The 14,996-nt window shown below is 60.5% G+C and overlaps 2 protein-coding genes across 7 annotated transcripts in view; one reads left to right on the top strand and one right to left on the bottom strand.

Annotated features, from left to right (window-relative positions):
- NBEAL2 (neurobeachin like 2) overlaps positions 1–12,404 on the bottom strand; it is a 29,764-nt gene extending 17,360 nt beyond the window's left edge. For 2 of the 6 annotated variants that reach the window (XM_019416603.2, XM_019416605.2), the window contains exons 1-10: positions 12,130–12,404; positions 4,025–4,113; positions 3,814–3,942; positions 3,629–3,710; positions 3,414–3,538; positions 3,122–3,204; positions 1,426–1,511; positions 1,047–1,329; positions 779–885; positions 190–270 (exon numbers count right to left, since the gene is read on the bottom strand). In XM_019416603.2, the coding sequence (XP_019272148.2) occupies positions 190–270; positions 779–885; positions 1,047–1,329; positions 1,426–1,511; positions 3,122–3,204; positions 3,414–3,538; positions 3,629–3,710; positions 3,814–3,942; positions 4,025–4,113; positions 12,130–12,180 (1,116 nt within the window). In that variant the 5' untranslated portion in view covers positions 12,181–12,404. Of the gene's footprint in view, positions 1–189; positions 271–778; positions 886–1,046; positions 1,330–1,425; positions 1,512–3,121; positions 3,205–3,413; positions 3,539–3,628; positions 3,711–3,813; positions 3,943–4,024; positions 4,114–4,719; positions 4,813–12,129 lie in introns of those variants that run through there. The other 4 variants (XM_019416601.2, XM_019416602.2, XM_019416604.2 and 1 more) reach the window with 4 other exon arrangements.
- A 2,450-nt stretch (positions 12,405–14,854) lies between these two features.
- CCDC12 (coiled-coil domain containing 12) overlaps positions 14,855–14,996 on the top strand; it is a 54,414-nt gene continuing 54,272 nt past the window's right edge. The window contains exon 1 of the mRNA XM_019416599.2: positions 14,855–14,986. Within this exon, the coding sequence (XP_019272144.1) occupies positions 14,891–14,986 (96 nt within the window). The 5' untranslated portion in view covers positions 14,855–14,890. The remainder of the gene's footprint in view (positions 14,987–14,996) is intronic.

Genomic DNA, 14,996 nt, shown 5'->3' with positions numbered 1-14,996 from the left:
TCCCTAGGATAAGGATAGGGAAGGTGGGCGAGATAGCATGGGGGACCCAGCCCTGTCGCTAGGCCACACCAGACCTTACACATGTCTGCTCATTCCCCCTGCATAGGCAGGAAAGGCTTAGAGAGGGAGCCACAGGGAGTGGGGACCCAGGGAGGTGAGTGCCTGAGCTGGTCAGCCCCCAGGTGGTACCTTCTGGACATCGGGCTCGGTCAGTAACCGGGTAGCCAGGTCACTGTCCCCCTCAGGGGGCGCCCGGGCCTGCAGGTACAGCTGTGGGGAAGGGGGAAGGCACAAGATATAGGAGGCAGAGGAGAGAGAAGAGGAGGAAGATGGGGGGAGGGGTGGGGTTAGAGCAGGACCTGGGGAGGCTGCTAGAGCTCCACCCCAAGGGAAGGCTCTGTGTGCCCCAGGCCGAGTGCCCCACCAGGCACTAAGAAGAATGGGGGAATCTGAGCTGCCCATCCCCTGCTCAGAACAGAGTCGGGGAGGGTGGAGCAGATAAGTGGGCAGGAGAAGGTACTGTATCTAAAACAGCTGAGCCCTCTTCCTGCCCTCGGACTTGGGGCTGGGGAAAGAGGGACCAGGGGCCAGGGCAGCTCTGGTCCTTCCAGGACATCCCCCTCCTATGGCATGCAGAGCCATCCTGAGCCTTAGGCCATCCCACAAGCCACACCCCGGCCAAGTCCAGCCCAGGTTTGCTCAGCAGCAGCTGGGTCCCCAGAAGTGGCTCAGCAGCCTCTGGGTTCCAGGCCCTCCCCCACAGCCAGGCCCAGCCCACCTTGCTATTCTGGATGAGGCGAGTAAGGTGCTCAAAGCAATTGTTGCTGAGGAAGGTGGTCTGCAGCACCGGCCGGTCCTCACATGCCAGCATCATGGGGATGGCATCTGTGGAGGGGTCTAGGGTCAGCCCCGCTCGATCCCTTGTCAGCAACACCTCTGCTCGGCCTTAAACCTTCTTCCCGTGCTTCCCAGTCCTGCCTTCCATCGTCACTTAGACCTTTCCCTGCTAGAGCCACCTCCCCAAGAGCCTGGGAGCCCATACCCACCGAGCATGCTGACCCGTAGGGTGACGAGGGCCTCTTCAGGGCCTGGGCTTGGGCCCGCTGGCCAGTCGGCATTAAGGATGCGGAAGTAGCCCTCAAGCAGGGTTCGGAGCTCTGGCCCACGAGGGGGTGTGCGGCTGGCATGCAGGACATGTACTGCACCCACTAGTGCCTCCAGTGCCAGGGGCACTAGGCGGGGGTCCTGGGCTGGCCCATGGTCCCAGCCCCGTACCACACCCAACAGGCCCTGCACAGAGCCGGCGCTCACAGCCATCTGCCCGTTCTCCTGCAGGTGTGGGCAGAGATGGCAATGGTCAAGGCGCTCAACCAGCAGAGACCCTGAGATGGCCACCCTCTGGTCCACAGGCTCTTCCTGGCTTACCTTCCCTCCTGCAAGGACAGCACCAAAGAGGTGGACGAGACGCAAAAGCAGCACAGGAGGCAAGCCATCTGCATCCTGCAGGCTCTCTGGATAGGGTGGGTGGGCAGGACAGGACAATGTCACCAAGCTTGCAGGTGCCCTGGGGTGGGGGTAGGGGGCTGGGGCTGAGAGAAAAGACCTGGCTCTGTACTTGGGGGGTCTAAGATGCCATGGCTCTGTGCCAGGGTGTCTAGGGACAACACAGCCCTTCTTTGGGGAGCTTGAAGGGACGTGGTCCTGCCCGGAGAGCCTGGCCAGTTCCCCAGATCCTTAATCCCCAATGTGGGGACCCCAGGGTAAACACACACACCCCACCCCGCTTCCCCATGGCAACCCAGGGTTTAGTTTCTCAGATACAAATCTGGTCCCTCTACCCTGTGACGGTTGGAGCTTCCTGTGACCTGCTCTGGGGACTTTGCTGTATCTACCATACAGATGCCCCCCCACCCCCACCCATGCGCCTGCTGGGGACTTCTAGGGGCTTTCACAGCTTCATATGTGGGAGGCCCACCTGGCCCTGCTCCAGCAAAGCTGGACAGGATGCCAGGCCACAGAATGAAACCCAGAGAGCAGAAAGGACCAGCCCTGGGTCACATGAGTGGTGTGTATGGCGGGGGGCGGGGGTGGGGCAAGGGCAGGGCTCACTAGATTTACGTGGGATGGGGTGGGACAGCTCCCTGGACACAGGGCATTTGAAAGTGCAGGTGGCCTGGGCAGGGAAAGGAAACGGTAGGAAAAGACGTGGTAACTAGTCGCATTCCAGGACTAGCAGACCGGGTGCAGAGGGCAAGTGGGGCTGGAAAGGGAGGCTGTGGGAGGAGCAGGATCTGATCCGGAGGTGCCAGGCCACCAGTGAGGGGTTTAGGGCAACGGGAACAAAATCCAGTCTGTGCTGGGAAGTGCATTCAGGTTGTGGGACAATGGAGGCAGGGAGTTCCCCAGGGGCATCTCCTCTCTTGGGGCTGTTGCCCCTGCTCCAGATGCCAGGCCTGCAGCTCCACGGGACATCCCAGAGACACTTAGACACTTTCTGTCCCCACAGGCCACCACTTTACCAAGCCTGGCCTGCCCCTGTCCAGGCACACCTTGCCCTGTCCCATCTAAGGTCCTGGCCAGTCTCATTCCAATGAGAGGAAAAGAGGGGACCTAAGAGAAGAGGGCTCCCAGGGGGCACAGGTCCTGGAGGAACTGACCCTAGGACCGAGGGAGCAGGAAGTAGAGACACTTAGTGTAGACGTTGCCTAGAAGAGGGGTGGAGGCTGCAGGGACAAAGGGATTGGACCAGGGAGTTTTCAGATGGTCCAGATCAGAGTGGGGTCCAAGTGGCTGCGGGGACCCAAGAGGTGGGGGGGAAGGGGGAAGGGAAACTTATCTCCCCCACCTTACGGGAGGCCTTCGCTCCATCCCAGAAAAGAAATTACTCATTTTGTTCCGACGTGCCCTTTCTCTCCTCTCTGCCCCCAAAGTCCTCCTTGCCCCTCCCCGCGCTAGGGGCCCCCCTCAGTTTCCCGTGGTGCTCCCAGCCCTGTTTGCAGCCACCACTAAGCACAACCCATGCTGCCTCTGGGATGGGGAACTGCAGGACAGCAGGAAGGGGCTCAGGTTTGGGGGCGGGGCCAGGTGGGGCCTTGGGGGGGGGGAAGGGGCGGGGCCTGACCTCTGAAGAAGGCGCTGAATTCACTGGGCAAAGCAGCTGGAGGGAACTTGTATTTGCTCTTCTCCTTGGAAGTGATGACTTCCCTGGGGGTGGGGGTGGGGGATGGGCAGGGGCCCGGGTGAGGCCAGGCACCCACCCCTCTTTGGCCATCCTCCTTCACCAGCCTACACCCGTGCCCCCTCCCACCTCCACACCTTGGCCAAAGCGGTTCCCCCCATTCTCTCCCCAGCCTTCTCTGGGGATCAGGGGTGGCTGGAGGGTAGAGCCCCCTCTGCGGTGGGCTGGCTCTCACCCACTATGCTGGCGCCGCCAGGTCTGGTAAGGGTCAAAGAGGCCCTCGCAGAGGAGGAGGGCATGCAGGGCCACGTTCTCCAGCTGCGGCCCACGGCCCTCCTGCGATGCATGGGCTCCTTTCAGCTGTAGGTATGGGGACAGGGTGGAGGGGGTTAGCTGGGCCCTGGCTACCGCCTACCACCACCTCCCCACCCAGGGTAGAGCCCACCTCACCTCTGCCGTCAACCAGGTCAGCAATGCCAGCACCCGGGGCACCAGCACCTGGCCCCAGCCCGCCTCTACGTTCTCCAGGTTCCTGGAGAGAGGTCACAAAAGTCACAGGCACAGGCCAGCCCCACCTCGGCCCACAGTTCCAAGCTGCCCCCCACCTCCCTGAGCCGAGAACAACACGGACTCACCTGCAGAGAATGATGAAAAGCTTGAGCAGCAGCAGGGCCTGCTCCAGGTCCCCCTTGTCTAGCTGCTCGGCCAGCACGTGCAGCGCGTCCAGCGGCAACAGCGGCACCTCTGCGCCTGCCTCCTCTGGCCTGCGGGGAGGGGGGTCACTAGGGCACCAGGCCCCTCCGTCTCCCTGCCCCGCCCCTGCCCTCCGTGGAGATTCAGCCTCACCTGCGCGGCTCCAGAGAGAACAGCGAGATGCTTTTCTCGAAGGCACCCACGAAGGCCTTCAGCCACTGCTGCAGGTAGCCCAGGTCCTTCTGCAGGCCAAGGAGTGGGGGGAAGAGTGGTGGGAGACAGAGAGGGTTCAGTGCACATGGGAAGGACAAGGGGGTGTAGACAGCAACGAATGGAGGTAGACGTGGGGTAGACAGGGGTTGGAGGCAGGGCAGTGCAGGTGGAGACAGTGAGGGACGGGGAGGGGAGGAGGATGGGAAGTTGGAAGGTCAGCATCAGAGGACTACCCCGCATGCTGACAGCTCTCACAGGCTCCCTGTCTGCTTTCCCCAGTCTCTGCTCCCACCTCCCTAACTCCTGGGGCCTCAGGCAAGCCTGACATAGGCAGGGGAGGGTGGGGCTTAAGTGTGCACAGTCCTGGGATGTGGCCATGGCCCACACTGGTGCTGGGGCTGAAGACCTTCCACCCTCCAGCCACCCCTGATCCAAAGCCTTGGGCTGGCCTCTGCCTTCCACCTTCTCTCAGCTCAGCAGCCGCCACTACCTCCAGGAGACCTTCCCTGACTATGGCTCTGGTGCTACATGCACACCATGGGTCAGGCAGACCCATGCACACGCACACTCCCCGCAAGTACAAGCAGAATGCCCTACCTGGCCCTGGGAACCTAACGCCCTCCCTGGCTGGTTACCTGGACCCCAGGCCCCAAAGCCGGCTCCATGGGCAAGAGGGGCAGCGGCTGAGCCCGAGTCTGGGCGCCGCCAGGGAAACTTTGGTGTGAACGGGAAATGTCCCCTCCCGCCCCGGCAGGGGCAGGAAGCGCAGAGTCACGGTGGGGGAGGGGGGCCGCTTCCTCCCGGCAGACCGCAGGGATGTGGGGGGGGCCCCCCCGGGGCACCCAGGGCCCTGCAAGAGAAGCTGCGAGGGACCTGGCCCAGCACTGGGGGCGGGGCCTGGAGTGCAGAGGGGCGTGGTCACCCTGCTCCGGGTGGGGCTTGGAGACCAGGGACTCGTTTTCCTGGCATGAGGTCTGGACTTGGGGAGTCAGGGCAGGCCTATCTAGGGACAGGTTCTGATCCCTGATGCTAATACGGGCCCTTCATTCAAGGCACTCAGAGCTTCCTCACCTGGATGCAACACTTCAGGCCCAGGGAACAATGTGGATTATGGAGGACTCAGTCATACCTTTGCCCTGTCCCCCTTCCCTGTGTCCTGGACTTCCCACCCGGCCCTACTGGTCTCTACCCCAGGGACACAGTTGAGTAGGTCCTAGCCTAGCCCCAGTTGGCTCTAACCGCTATGCCCCTCCCAGGGCACAGAGTGGGTGGTGGCCTGGAGCTCCTCCTCCTACCCAGTCCTCCCTCCCGCATCTGCAGCTCCACCCCCAAACCAGCTGAGCCCAGAAGGCAGCTTTCTTTCCCAGGGACAGAGGTAGGGCAGGGACTGGACTGGAGAAGGCTGAAGGGGCAAGGGACACATCATAGGTGCTGCGTCCCCGGTGCCATGGACCTCAACCCAAGGACTTCTGGAACTACCTCGGGTGGATGGCTCATTTCTGCTGCCTGCAGACCCCAGACCACAGGGTAGGGACTGAATGGACCCCAGGGAAAGGGCTACACCTCAGCAGAATGGGCCAGGAGCACAAGAAACCTAGGCAGAGCAAACCCTCACCCTGTGGCTGGGCACCTTACTTGTGCATTTGTCACAGACCCGAGGCCTGGGCAACTGTGAGAGGGGCTGGGGCTACCAAGGTGCAGGCCCACACCACCGTGACTTTTTCTCTGTCAGTTACCTTCGGTGACCTCTCCACCCTCTGCCACTGGCAGCCTTCCTGCTCCCCTACCTCTGTCCACACCCCTTCTCTCCACCAATCAGCAATGACACCAAAATGCCCAACCCTGAGACGCCAGAGCAGGCCAGGCTCTTTGACCACTTCTGAACATTTCCCATTGCGTTGGGGGTAAAGGGGGGCTCCAGAGAGGATGTCTCATCCACTAGAACTGCTTCAGCTGCTCTTCTGAGGGTGTTGAAAGCCAGATCTTTGTTTTAGGCCAGGGCCACTCATGGTTGCTGGCCAGCCCATCCAAGCTGACCATGTGGCCCCTGCCTCAGCGACCCCACAGATCCCGGTCTACCTTCAAAACTGGCCCAACACCACCCTCTCCTCTTCTACCCCCCAAACCACCCCCAGGTAAGCCACAGACATCTCTCACCTAAAATGTGAGTCCCTTTTGCCCACTGTAGCTCTGCCGAGCCCCTGAAAACCCAAGTTTGACCGTGTCCACCACCCCTCCCCCACCCCACCCCACCTCCACCCCGCCCACCCAACCTAAGGATAAGGGCTCAGCTGAGCCTGGCATTCCAGGCCCCCAGTCCAATCGCACCTGCTTCTCCAGGCTCTCCGTCCGCTCTGCGTCACATCCTCCAGTCCAGGCCTCTATCCACCCCATGCCCCCCTGCCATCTGTGACCTGAGCTTTTGGTACTTAAACAGAAACCTGCCACCCTCTTCATGGCCATCACCTGGACTGACCCTCCCAGAACCTGGGTGGGCCCCTCAAACTCAGCACACTCCTGCTTTCCATCCCTAGAACCACACCCTTGGGCCTGTCCAGCAGGTCCAGGCTGGGCTGGGTTCAGGGCTGAGGCAATCAAGGTAGCCTTCATGGCTCTGGAAGGAGCATAAGGGGTCTCTCTAAAGCATAGGACTAGGGAGGATAGGGGTATCTGCCTCTCTCACCTCTGACCTGAGCCCCATGACATGAGGCTGCGGTGCTCAGGGGCACAGGGGTCCCTGCAGGGGTCGGGGCTCACAGTCACGGTGGCAGTGTTGAATGCCAAGGGCTCCAAGAGCTGGAAGAGGTGGCTGTGGTGCCTGGGCTTCCCACACTCTGCCTCCACTGGCTCTTCCCTCCCTTTCCAGCTCAGAGCAGGAATGCTGGGCAGGGTCAGTCCAGTCCCTAACTTGAAGGGGCCAGGGCCCAACCCCACCTCTCCCACGAGCACCCACACTCCTCCTCAGGCCCTGGGGCTCATGTGTAAGTGGTAATGAGGCTCTGCTGCAGGCGAGCAAGCTGCGGGGAGGGGGAGGTCAGTGGACCCGGGACAGATGAGGGGGACTCACGACCACGTCTGCGGGAGCCCCAGTCTATGCCCGGCCAACCCTGAGGACACTCAGTACTAGGGGTGGGGAGACCCCAAGGGCTATTTGGGCCCAAACAGTCCCTGGGTGGGCACTGAACTGCCACTTCCCCAGAACTCTGAGGTAACCCAGGAGGGCTGAGGGCAGGCAGCTTTGGCGTGGATGGGTGGGTGGGGCTGTCTGCCAGGGGACAGGGACGACCAAGCTGCTTGCCCTGCCCCAAGCCCAACACCGGCCCTGGCTTGCCCTGGGTGTCACCTCAGGGCCCAGACCTGGCTTCAAACCCCTCTCCCCATCACCACCTCTCTTGGAGTTTACAGTGGCGCAATACGCAAAAATTCCTTAACCGGCGTCTGGCGTCCAGTGTGCCTCAGGTACGCACGAGCGGCCGCCACTGTCTGATCAGCCCACCCAGCACGAGGTTTAGGCAAGTCCACGGCCTCCTCCCATGTCACAGCACCCCGTACCCCCTGGATGGCCCAGCCCCAAGGCATGACTCTCTGTCCCCACGCCCACGGGTCTGTAACAGCTTTGCCCTCCATGCTTCCTCTGCCTGAATGCTCCCCAGAGCCAGCATCTTTTTCAAGACCCAGCCCTGTCTGGTGATTCAGGGGCTGGGGCTGCCAGTCAGGGGCTGAGGGCACGGGTTCTGGAGTCCAGCCCCGGTTCTCACATTTAGTAGGCTGTTACTCAGCATTAATCTCTTTACGCTTCAGCTGCCCCAAGAGGCTCGCTAGCCACACCCACCAGCACCAGGTAAGGCGAGCGGGGAGCTCCATCCCCAGATCCAGGGGCTCTGCCTTCCCAAGCCCTTGGCACGCTAGAGCAGCACTAACGTTCTCCCCACACACCTCGGTGAGTGACTAACGAGTGGCGGACCTTGGCTCACCAGCAGAGCCAAGGTCTCACGGGTGGCTGTCCCAGGTGGGTAGAATGGGAGTCTGTTGGTGGTCCCCAGGTTAGAGCCAGGAACAGGGTGAGGAGAGAGGATTGTAGCTCCACAGTGGGTGACCGCTCCTGGTCAGAATTGCCTGGGTGGTAGTGAGCACCCCATTTCCAGGGACAGGCAAGCAGAAATGGGACAGGGTGGGGTGGGGTCTGGTCAGGATAAACTCTTTCAGGCCTGGGGGTCTTCCCGCTCAGCATCAGGAGGGTGATGGCAACGTCAAGCCGAAGGTGGCTTCTGGCTACACCATGGGGCCCGGAGGTCAGACTTGGAGGACCTCAGGTCAAAGAATGAAGCGGGAAGATGGGGACTTTGCCAGAGGCAATGGCAACTGAGGCACAGTGCTACAAGTTCCCCAGGTGGCTGGACCAGGCTCTCCCCCTTACCTGAGGACGGGGTCTTGAAAGGGGTGGGCTTTTTGGTCTCCATAATGCCCCCTAGGGCTTAACCTTCCCCTTGTCCTATCACTATGGAAACCGAGAATTTCCTTCCAGGGTCCCCATAGTAACCGACCTTGTTTCCATGGGGACCCCACACTTCCACATCAGCTCCCCAGTTGCCATGACAACTCCAGGGATTACCAGCCCCTCCCCCCACGCCTGGGCTCTGTGCTACTCTCCCCATCACCTCAGTCCTGCCCCGTCAGCTGCCTTAGGAATAAAGGCAGGGAAGAGGAAACCCTGGTTGCTCCTCTGAGGTATAAGCACTAAGGAGGCTATTCTGCCTCGCTTTTCCCCATTTGAAGAGGGTAAACTGAGGCACGGGGAGGCATATGATCCAGCTAAAGTCCCAGAGGAAGCAGAGGGCCTGACCAGGTTTCCATGAAGCAGTGGAGGTCAGCAGTCAGGTTAAGGACCAGTGAGGGGTGAACAGAGCAACGTCACCTCCAGCTCCAACCTGACCTCCCTGGAACCCCGAGTCCTCAAAGGCGTAACTGGAGAGTTCAGCCTGGGCTCCCCACCTGTAACCTGAATGTCTGACCTGTCCTGACCTTGGCGGCCCTGAGCGCCCCCAGATGCCATGCCCCCCAGCACTCCCTTTCACTGGGGGGCTGTTGAGCAACACTACTGCTCCGCCCAAAGAGGGGCTGCTCGTGTGCGTGTTATTCTGCATAACTTTTACATGCTGCCCAACTGCCAGCCTGCTGGGTGCTGTTCCCAGTCCTCCTGTCCTCACCCCCTTGCTAGCCCTCCCTGGGGAAGCCCCCACCTATCGCCCGGGCACCCCCTCACTCCTGACAACTGGCCTCTCGTGCTTCCCGCTGCCTTGTGCTGGCTCCTGGAGTTCCCATCCCCTCTGCCCACAAGGCCCAAACTAAGCCTCCGAGGGCATGACAGGTCACTGCTGTGGGGCCTGTCTCCTGCATCCAGCCACTCAGCTAACACCTGCGGAGCCTCTGCGAAACGTGAGGTGGGGGGAAACTGCCAAGTAGCAAGCACAGTGAGGGTGAAAATGGGGACCTGCCTGATCTGAGGTCCAGCCCAGTCAGGGGGACAGGAGACAAAGGCCCCCCCAAGCGGGAAGGAGAAGACTCCATGCGGAGGAAACAGCTTGTGCTGTCCCAGGGTGCAGACCCACCTAAGGCTTCCTGCCCACAGAACTAGACCTTTCCCAGGACGGAGACTGGGTCAGAACTCTGCCGGACTCTGCCCCAAATGTGTCCGATGACCTTGGTATGACCCTGCCTTGGTTTCCCTACCAGGGCCCCGAGGGGCTCAGATTGAGTGATGTTGTCCAAGGGCTACTCCTCCCTCAGCAATGCTCCTTCCCCAGTTGTGGCCCCTAGAGGGAGAGGGGTGGGCGGGTCTGAACCTGGGGTCTGTGAGGAGAAAGGAAGGGCAGAAAGGGGGGGGTGCTCCCCTGGGCGGGCCTAGACCCACAACTGGGAAAACAGGTTTGCCAGCTGATGTCAGCTCTCTGCTGAGGGGAGGGGCACGGTTGTTGGGAGAACCTTCTGACTGGGTGGCTGGCCAACTGAGGGGTCTCTTAACACAACACCCTCTATCAGTCTTACCTTATCTTACCCCTCCCCCAAGCACACACACACACACACACACACACACACACACACACACAATAGGTCCCTAGCAGGGCTCAAAGTAGCACAGCCACCACTCCCTGGGAGCCCAGCATGGAGGGGTGGGGACCTGTTCCGAGAGCAGGAGCAGGACCATGTGGGCAGGAAGGCAGCACTGGGAGGTTGGCCGAAGCTTCCGGTTCATACTCACATCCTGGATTTGTTTGCTCGGCCCTAGGCCACCCCCTGACTGCCCAGGCTTCTGGGGCTACAACCAGCCAGCCTGTGCCCCAGACCTGCCCTGATGAAGTGAGGAGCTGGAAGGGAGAGGGGACTCAGCACAGATGAGTGCTAACCTCCCCCCCCACCCGAGGGAATAGGGGGGCTGACCATTTGCAGAACTCAACTAGAAGGGTAGGCACCACGCTATGCCGGAGGTACAGTCCTGGGAGACAGTACCAAGGCAACCTGAAGACCCACCATTAACGTCCCTCAGACTCATTATCTGGTTCAAGCGCCGCCGCCGCCCCCGCCTTCTTCTGGTCACAGGGGAAGAAACTGAGGACCAAGAACTTGCCCACAGCCACTCGGGCAATCAGACGCATGGGGGCCAGGGGCAGATTTCCTTCTGAATCTTTTCCCTTCCCAAAGACCAACCCTTGGAGATGTCAACAGAGAGGCCTGGATAAGGGAACCCAAGGAAGCAGGAACTTTCTCTGGCGCAGACAAGCCATACTGGCTACTTCTCTGCGGAGTCTAAGCTACCCTGAGATCAAGGGTGTGCCAAATTTACAGATAGAGACTCAGAGGTGTAAAGAGCTTGCCCTGGGTCACACACGCTGCCTCCTGCCAGGGGCCTGGACCTCTCACCACCTAAGGGGACTCAATAAACTGTGGCACTTATGGCCTGTATTCTAGGTCCCCAGGGCCCCCCAGATCCAGCCTGCAGTCCTAGGAGACAGTCAGCCAGCCTCTTCACAGAGGGCCAGCTGATCTGGTCACGAACTTCCCCCTAGTGACGAGATCAGGGGCACACAATAGCCCATTGTGCCCAGGGCACACCTGAGCCAGCAGCATGATGCCAGGCAGGTGTAGGGAGGGAGGCTGATGCTAGGTGAAGAGGAAGGGGGCATTACCCTGGAATCCCTCCCTGCTGTGAAAGCAGAAGGAAAGTGGGAGCCTATGTGTGTGAGACACAGAGTTTGGGGGACACCAGATTTTCAGCTCTGACAGGACACCTGGGTCAGAGTCACTCCCTTCACCTTCAGAGGCCACTTGAGGTAGTCTCTGAGACAGGACAGGGAACTCAGGAGGGGAGGGCCTCCCTCCATCCCTTTCAAACATCCCTCCTAGCTCACCTCCCCTACCCCCTCCTTCTGCATCCAAGGCAAATCTTTCCTTCTGGCTGGACCCCCAGGAGGTAGGGGCCTCCTCGGTCAGGGTCAGGGAGGAGCTCATCACTGCTGGTGCCCTGGTGGGGAGCAGTCTGAGTTGACTCGAATCAGATCAAAGCAGGACCCTACCTTTCCACCTCGCCTGCAGGCACCCAGAGTCCACTCCGACCCATTGACCACGACCACCCAATGGGGCCTCGCCCACAGGAGGGGCAAGCCCAAATGCAAACTAAGGCTTCCTGCCTCTCCCAACCCTCCCAGTCTCTCGTTTATTTTCCGGGCCTCAGTTTCACCATCTGTAAAAGGGGGGAAGTGTCCAGCCGCCTGTATCCGGGTCCCTCTCCTCATCAGGCACGACCGAGGCCGCGCGGTACCCAACCCCGAGGCTCTGTTGAGGTGCACGCCCGCGAGGGTCACCCCCCAGGTATAAGGGCCGGAGGCACCGGCGGGCCGGGGGCGGCGCACACGTGTGTGCGGAGCCCAAGTCCGCCCGGCGCGCGCTCATCTACACGGCCCCAGGGACGCGGGACGCGGGGCGCAGGTGCAGCAGGCGCGGGGCGCGCGGAGCTGGGGGCACAGCGGGACGGCGTGGGGCGGGCTCACCTGAGCATAGTAGAGCAGCCACAGCTCGTACAGCCGCTCCGAGGCGGCCATGGCCCGGCCCGGCTCCGGCCTTGCTGCGCGCCACCTGCCGCCGCCGCCTCCTCCGCGCCGCCCGCCGGTTGCCCTCGGCCAGGCCCATGGGCGGAGGGCGTCACTCCGGGGCGGAGCGGCGCGGTACTACTCGGGGAAGTAGCACTGGCCCCCGCCGCGCCGAGCCACCTAAGTCTGCACGCTCCTCCTCCTCGCGGCCGGCCGCCGCCCGGCTTCCTGCACTTAGCTGCCGCTACCGCCGCCCCGCCTCTCCCGGGACCGTGCAAAGGGCGGGGAGCCCGAAGGGAGGAGGAGCTTGAGGTCAGGGCGGCCCCGGAGGGCGCCCCGCAGCCCAGCTCGCCGTCGCAGCCGCAGCCATCCCCTAACAGTGCCTTGAAAAGGGCCAATCTGAGTCTCCCTGACGAGGGCTGGGGTCAGGTTTTCCAGACTCGCCCTTAGTCTAGATCCACCCCCGGAGCAGCCCGCTTAGCTGGAATTGCCACCTTTTGGGCAAGGAACAGGGTCTGGCGGGGGGGTGGGGGGGGGGTGGGGGGGGAGGGGGACGGGACTGCGGGATGCGTTCAGATGGCCAGATTCTGTCAACAAATAATGGTAACAACAGCCACGATGACACTTGTGGAGTTTACCACGTGCCTGGTGCTGTTCTAAGCACTTTCACGGGGGAGACCAAATATGCAATGTTTTTGCTTCTACTGTTTGTGGAGCAGGATGGGGGAAATCAGAGCGCAAGCAGCAGGGCATTCCCAAAATACCTCCGGAGAAGCAGTGCCCTCCACCTGTCAGGCAGATCCCTGGAAGATTTAGGCAGTCCTCACGGATCCCCTCTTCAAAGGATCCTCCTAGATATTCCAGTGGAGGCATCCTCCACTCCAGGGCTCAGTACTTGGCGTCACATCTTTTGTTTTCTTTCATCTCAAGAGGTTAAAGACAGGAGGATGTCTCATGCCTCTCTTTTACAGATGGAGAAATTGAGGCCCAGATAAGCCAAATGAGAATCACTTGGGTAGCCAGGGACAGCGTGGACAGGGATGGAGGCCTGACTGACTCTTTGCTGGGCCATTGCCACCATCACCACTGGACCCCTCTCTCCTCCCCAAACCAGCCTGCTCTGGAGGTGAGGGGTCCCCGGGTGTTGGGCAGGGGTCAGGCCCTGTGTTGGAGTTGGGAAGTTTGTGAGGCTCAGAAAGGTACTATCAGCTAGAGGAACTCTAGGAGTCTGGAGTCCCCTAGACCTTGAGTGGCCAAGAGAAGACAGACTGTCTCCATTCCCATCCTTTTCTGTCCTCCTGGCTTCTTAGGCAGCCCTTCCACTCTGGCTTTTTTTCCTGCTCTGTCCATCCTACCTCTGAGCTGACATTTCCTGAGCACTCACTACCTGTGAATGAGGTTCTGTCAAGTCACCCCTCCTGATGCAGGGGAACAGGGCACCAAAAGGCTAGTGAGGTCAAGGGTTGTTTTGGAGGGACTGAACAGAGGTCTTGTGGCACAGGAGCCTTTGAGGGGAACTGGGAGGAGTGGGCATTCACCTGCTACCAGCCTGGGAAGGGAGGCCCCAAGCAGGAAACAGCTTTGCTGAGACAAGTCGTGGTATGTGTTGGCGGGGTGGGGGGTGGGGGTGGGGGCATGGCCTCTGTGTGGCTTTCAGGACCTTTTACATCCTATCAGAAGATCTTGACTTCAGAGGTACCTGTGTGGCTCAGTCGGTTAAGTGCCCAACTTTGGCTCAGGTCATGATCTTACAGTTCATGGGTTTGAGCCCTGCATCAGGCTCTGTGCTGGCAGCTCAGAGGCTGAAGCCTGCTTTGGATTCTGTGTCTCCCTCTCTCTCAGCCCCGCCCCTGCTTGTCCTCAGATTCTCCCTCAAAAATGAATAAACGTTAAAAAAAAAAAAAAAAAAGGGTCTTGACTTCAGCCTAAGTGGTCTCCTGGTTGTCAGGGCATTCTGGTTAATGCAGGAAAGACCCTGGCGGCTCCTGCTGGGGAGCAGTGCACCGCTTGGCCACTTGTTGTAGTCAAGGCCAAACCAACTCTCAGCTTAGTTCTCAGGAACTAAGCTCAGGAGGTTCCTGGGGCCCACTGGGCCAGGTCGGGTAGTCTGGCCCTGAGTACTTTGCTGCTTCAGGGTGCTTGGAGGTGGGAGGGGATCATCCTTGAGGCCGAGGAAATGGCCACTGCGCAGGAGCTGAGAGTCCTGAGAGAAGACACAGAAGCGCATGAACAAGTGCATCAGGAGCCACTTGATAGCAGCAGAGGAAGGAAGAGGCAGATCTCTTATTAAACTAGGATGGGAGTGGAGAGTCAGGGAAGACTTCTTTGAAGGTATTCGGGCCTTGAAGAACCAGGACAAGTGGATACGGAGGGTCAGCACATTCCAAGTGGCCGATACGGAGCGCGCTGGGGTTTGCGCATGCTTAGGCAAAAGCCAAGCGATCGACGCGCTCTATCCTCCTTCACTCAGGTCTGATTCCACTTGCTACTTTCTCACTGATTGGCATTGGACGAATCGAGCCTTAAAACCTTTCTCTTTGCCGTGCCCTCTCCCAACAGGCGAAGCAAGTCGCGGGGAAAGATAGGGCGGGCCCTCCTATAGCAACTCGGTATTGATTGGTTTTCAAGACTTCCTGTTCTCCCATTCCCGTCCCTGGATTGGCCACCAGAGGTTCATCTACTCCCTGGGCCTGCGCATTGCGGGACGAGGCGGGCGGGTAACATGGCCGCTACTGCGGCTGGTGTGGGCCGGCTAGAGGAAGAGGCGTTGCGGCGAAAGGAACGGCTGAAAGCCCTACGGGAAAAAACCGGGCGCAAGGTGAGGAATG

Source organism: Panthera pardus, unplaced genomic scaffold (assembly GCF_024362965.1).
Source record: "Panthera pardus isolate Hobbes unplaced genomic scaffold, ASM2436296v1 HiC_scaffold_8, whole genome shotgun sequence".
In the NCBI taxonomy this organism is placed as follows: Eukaryota; Metazoa; Chordata; class Mammalia; order Carnivora; family Felidae; genus Panthera; species Panthera pardus.
This window is presented reverse-complemented; position numbering and strand designations above follow the sequence as displayed.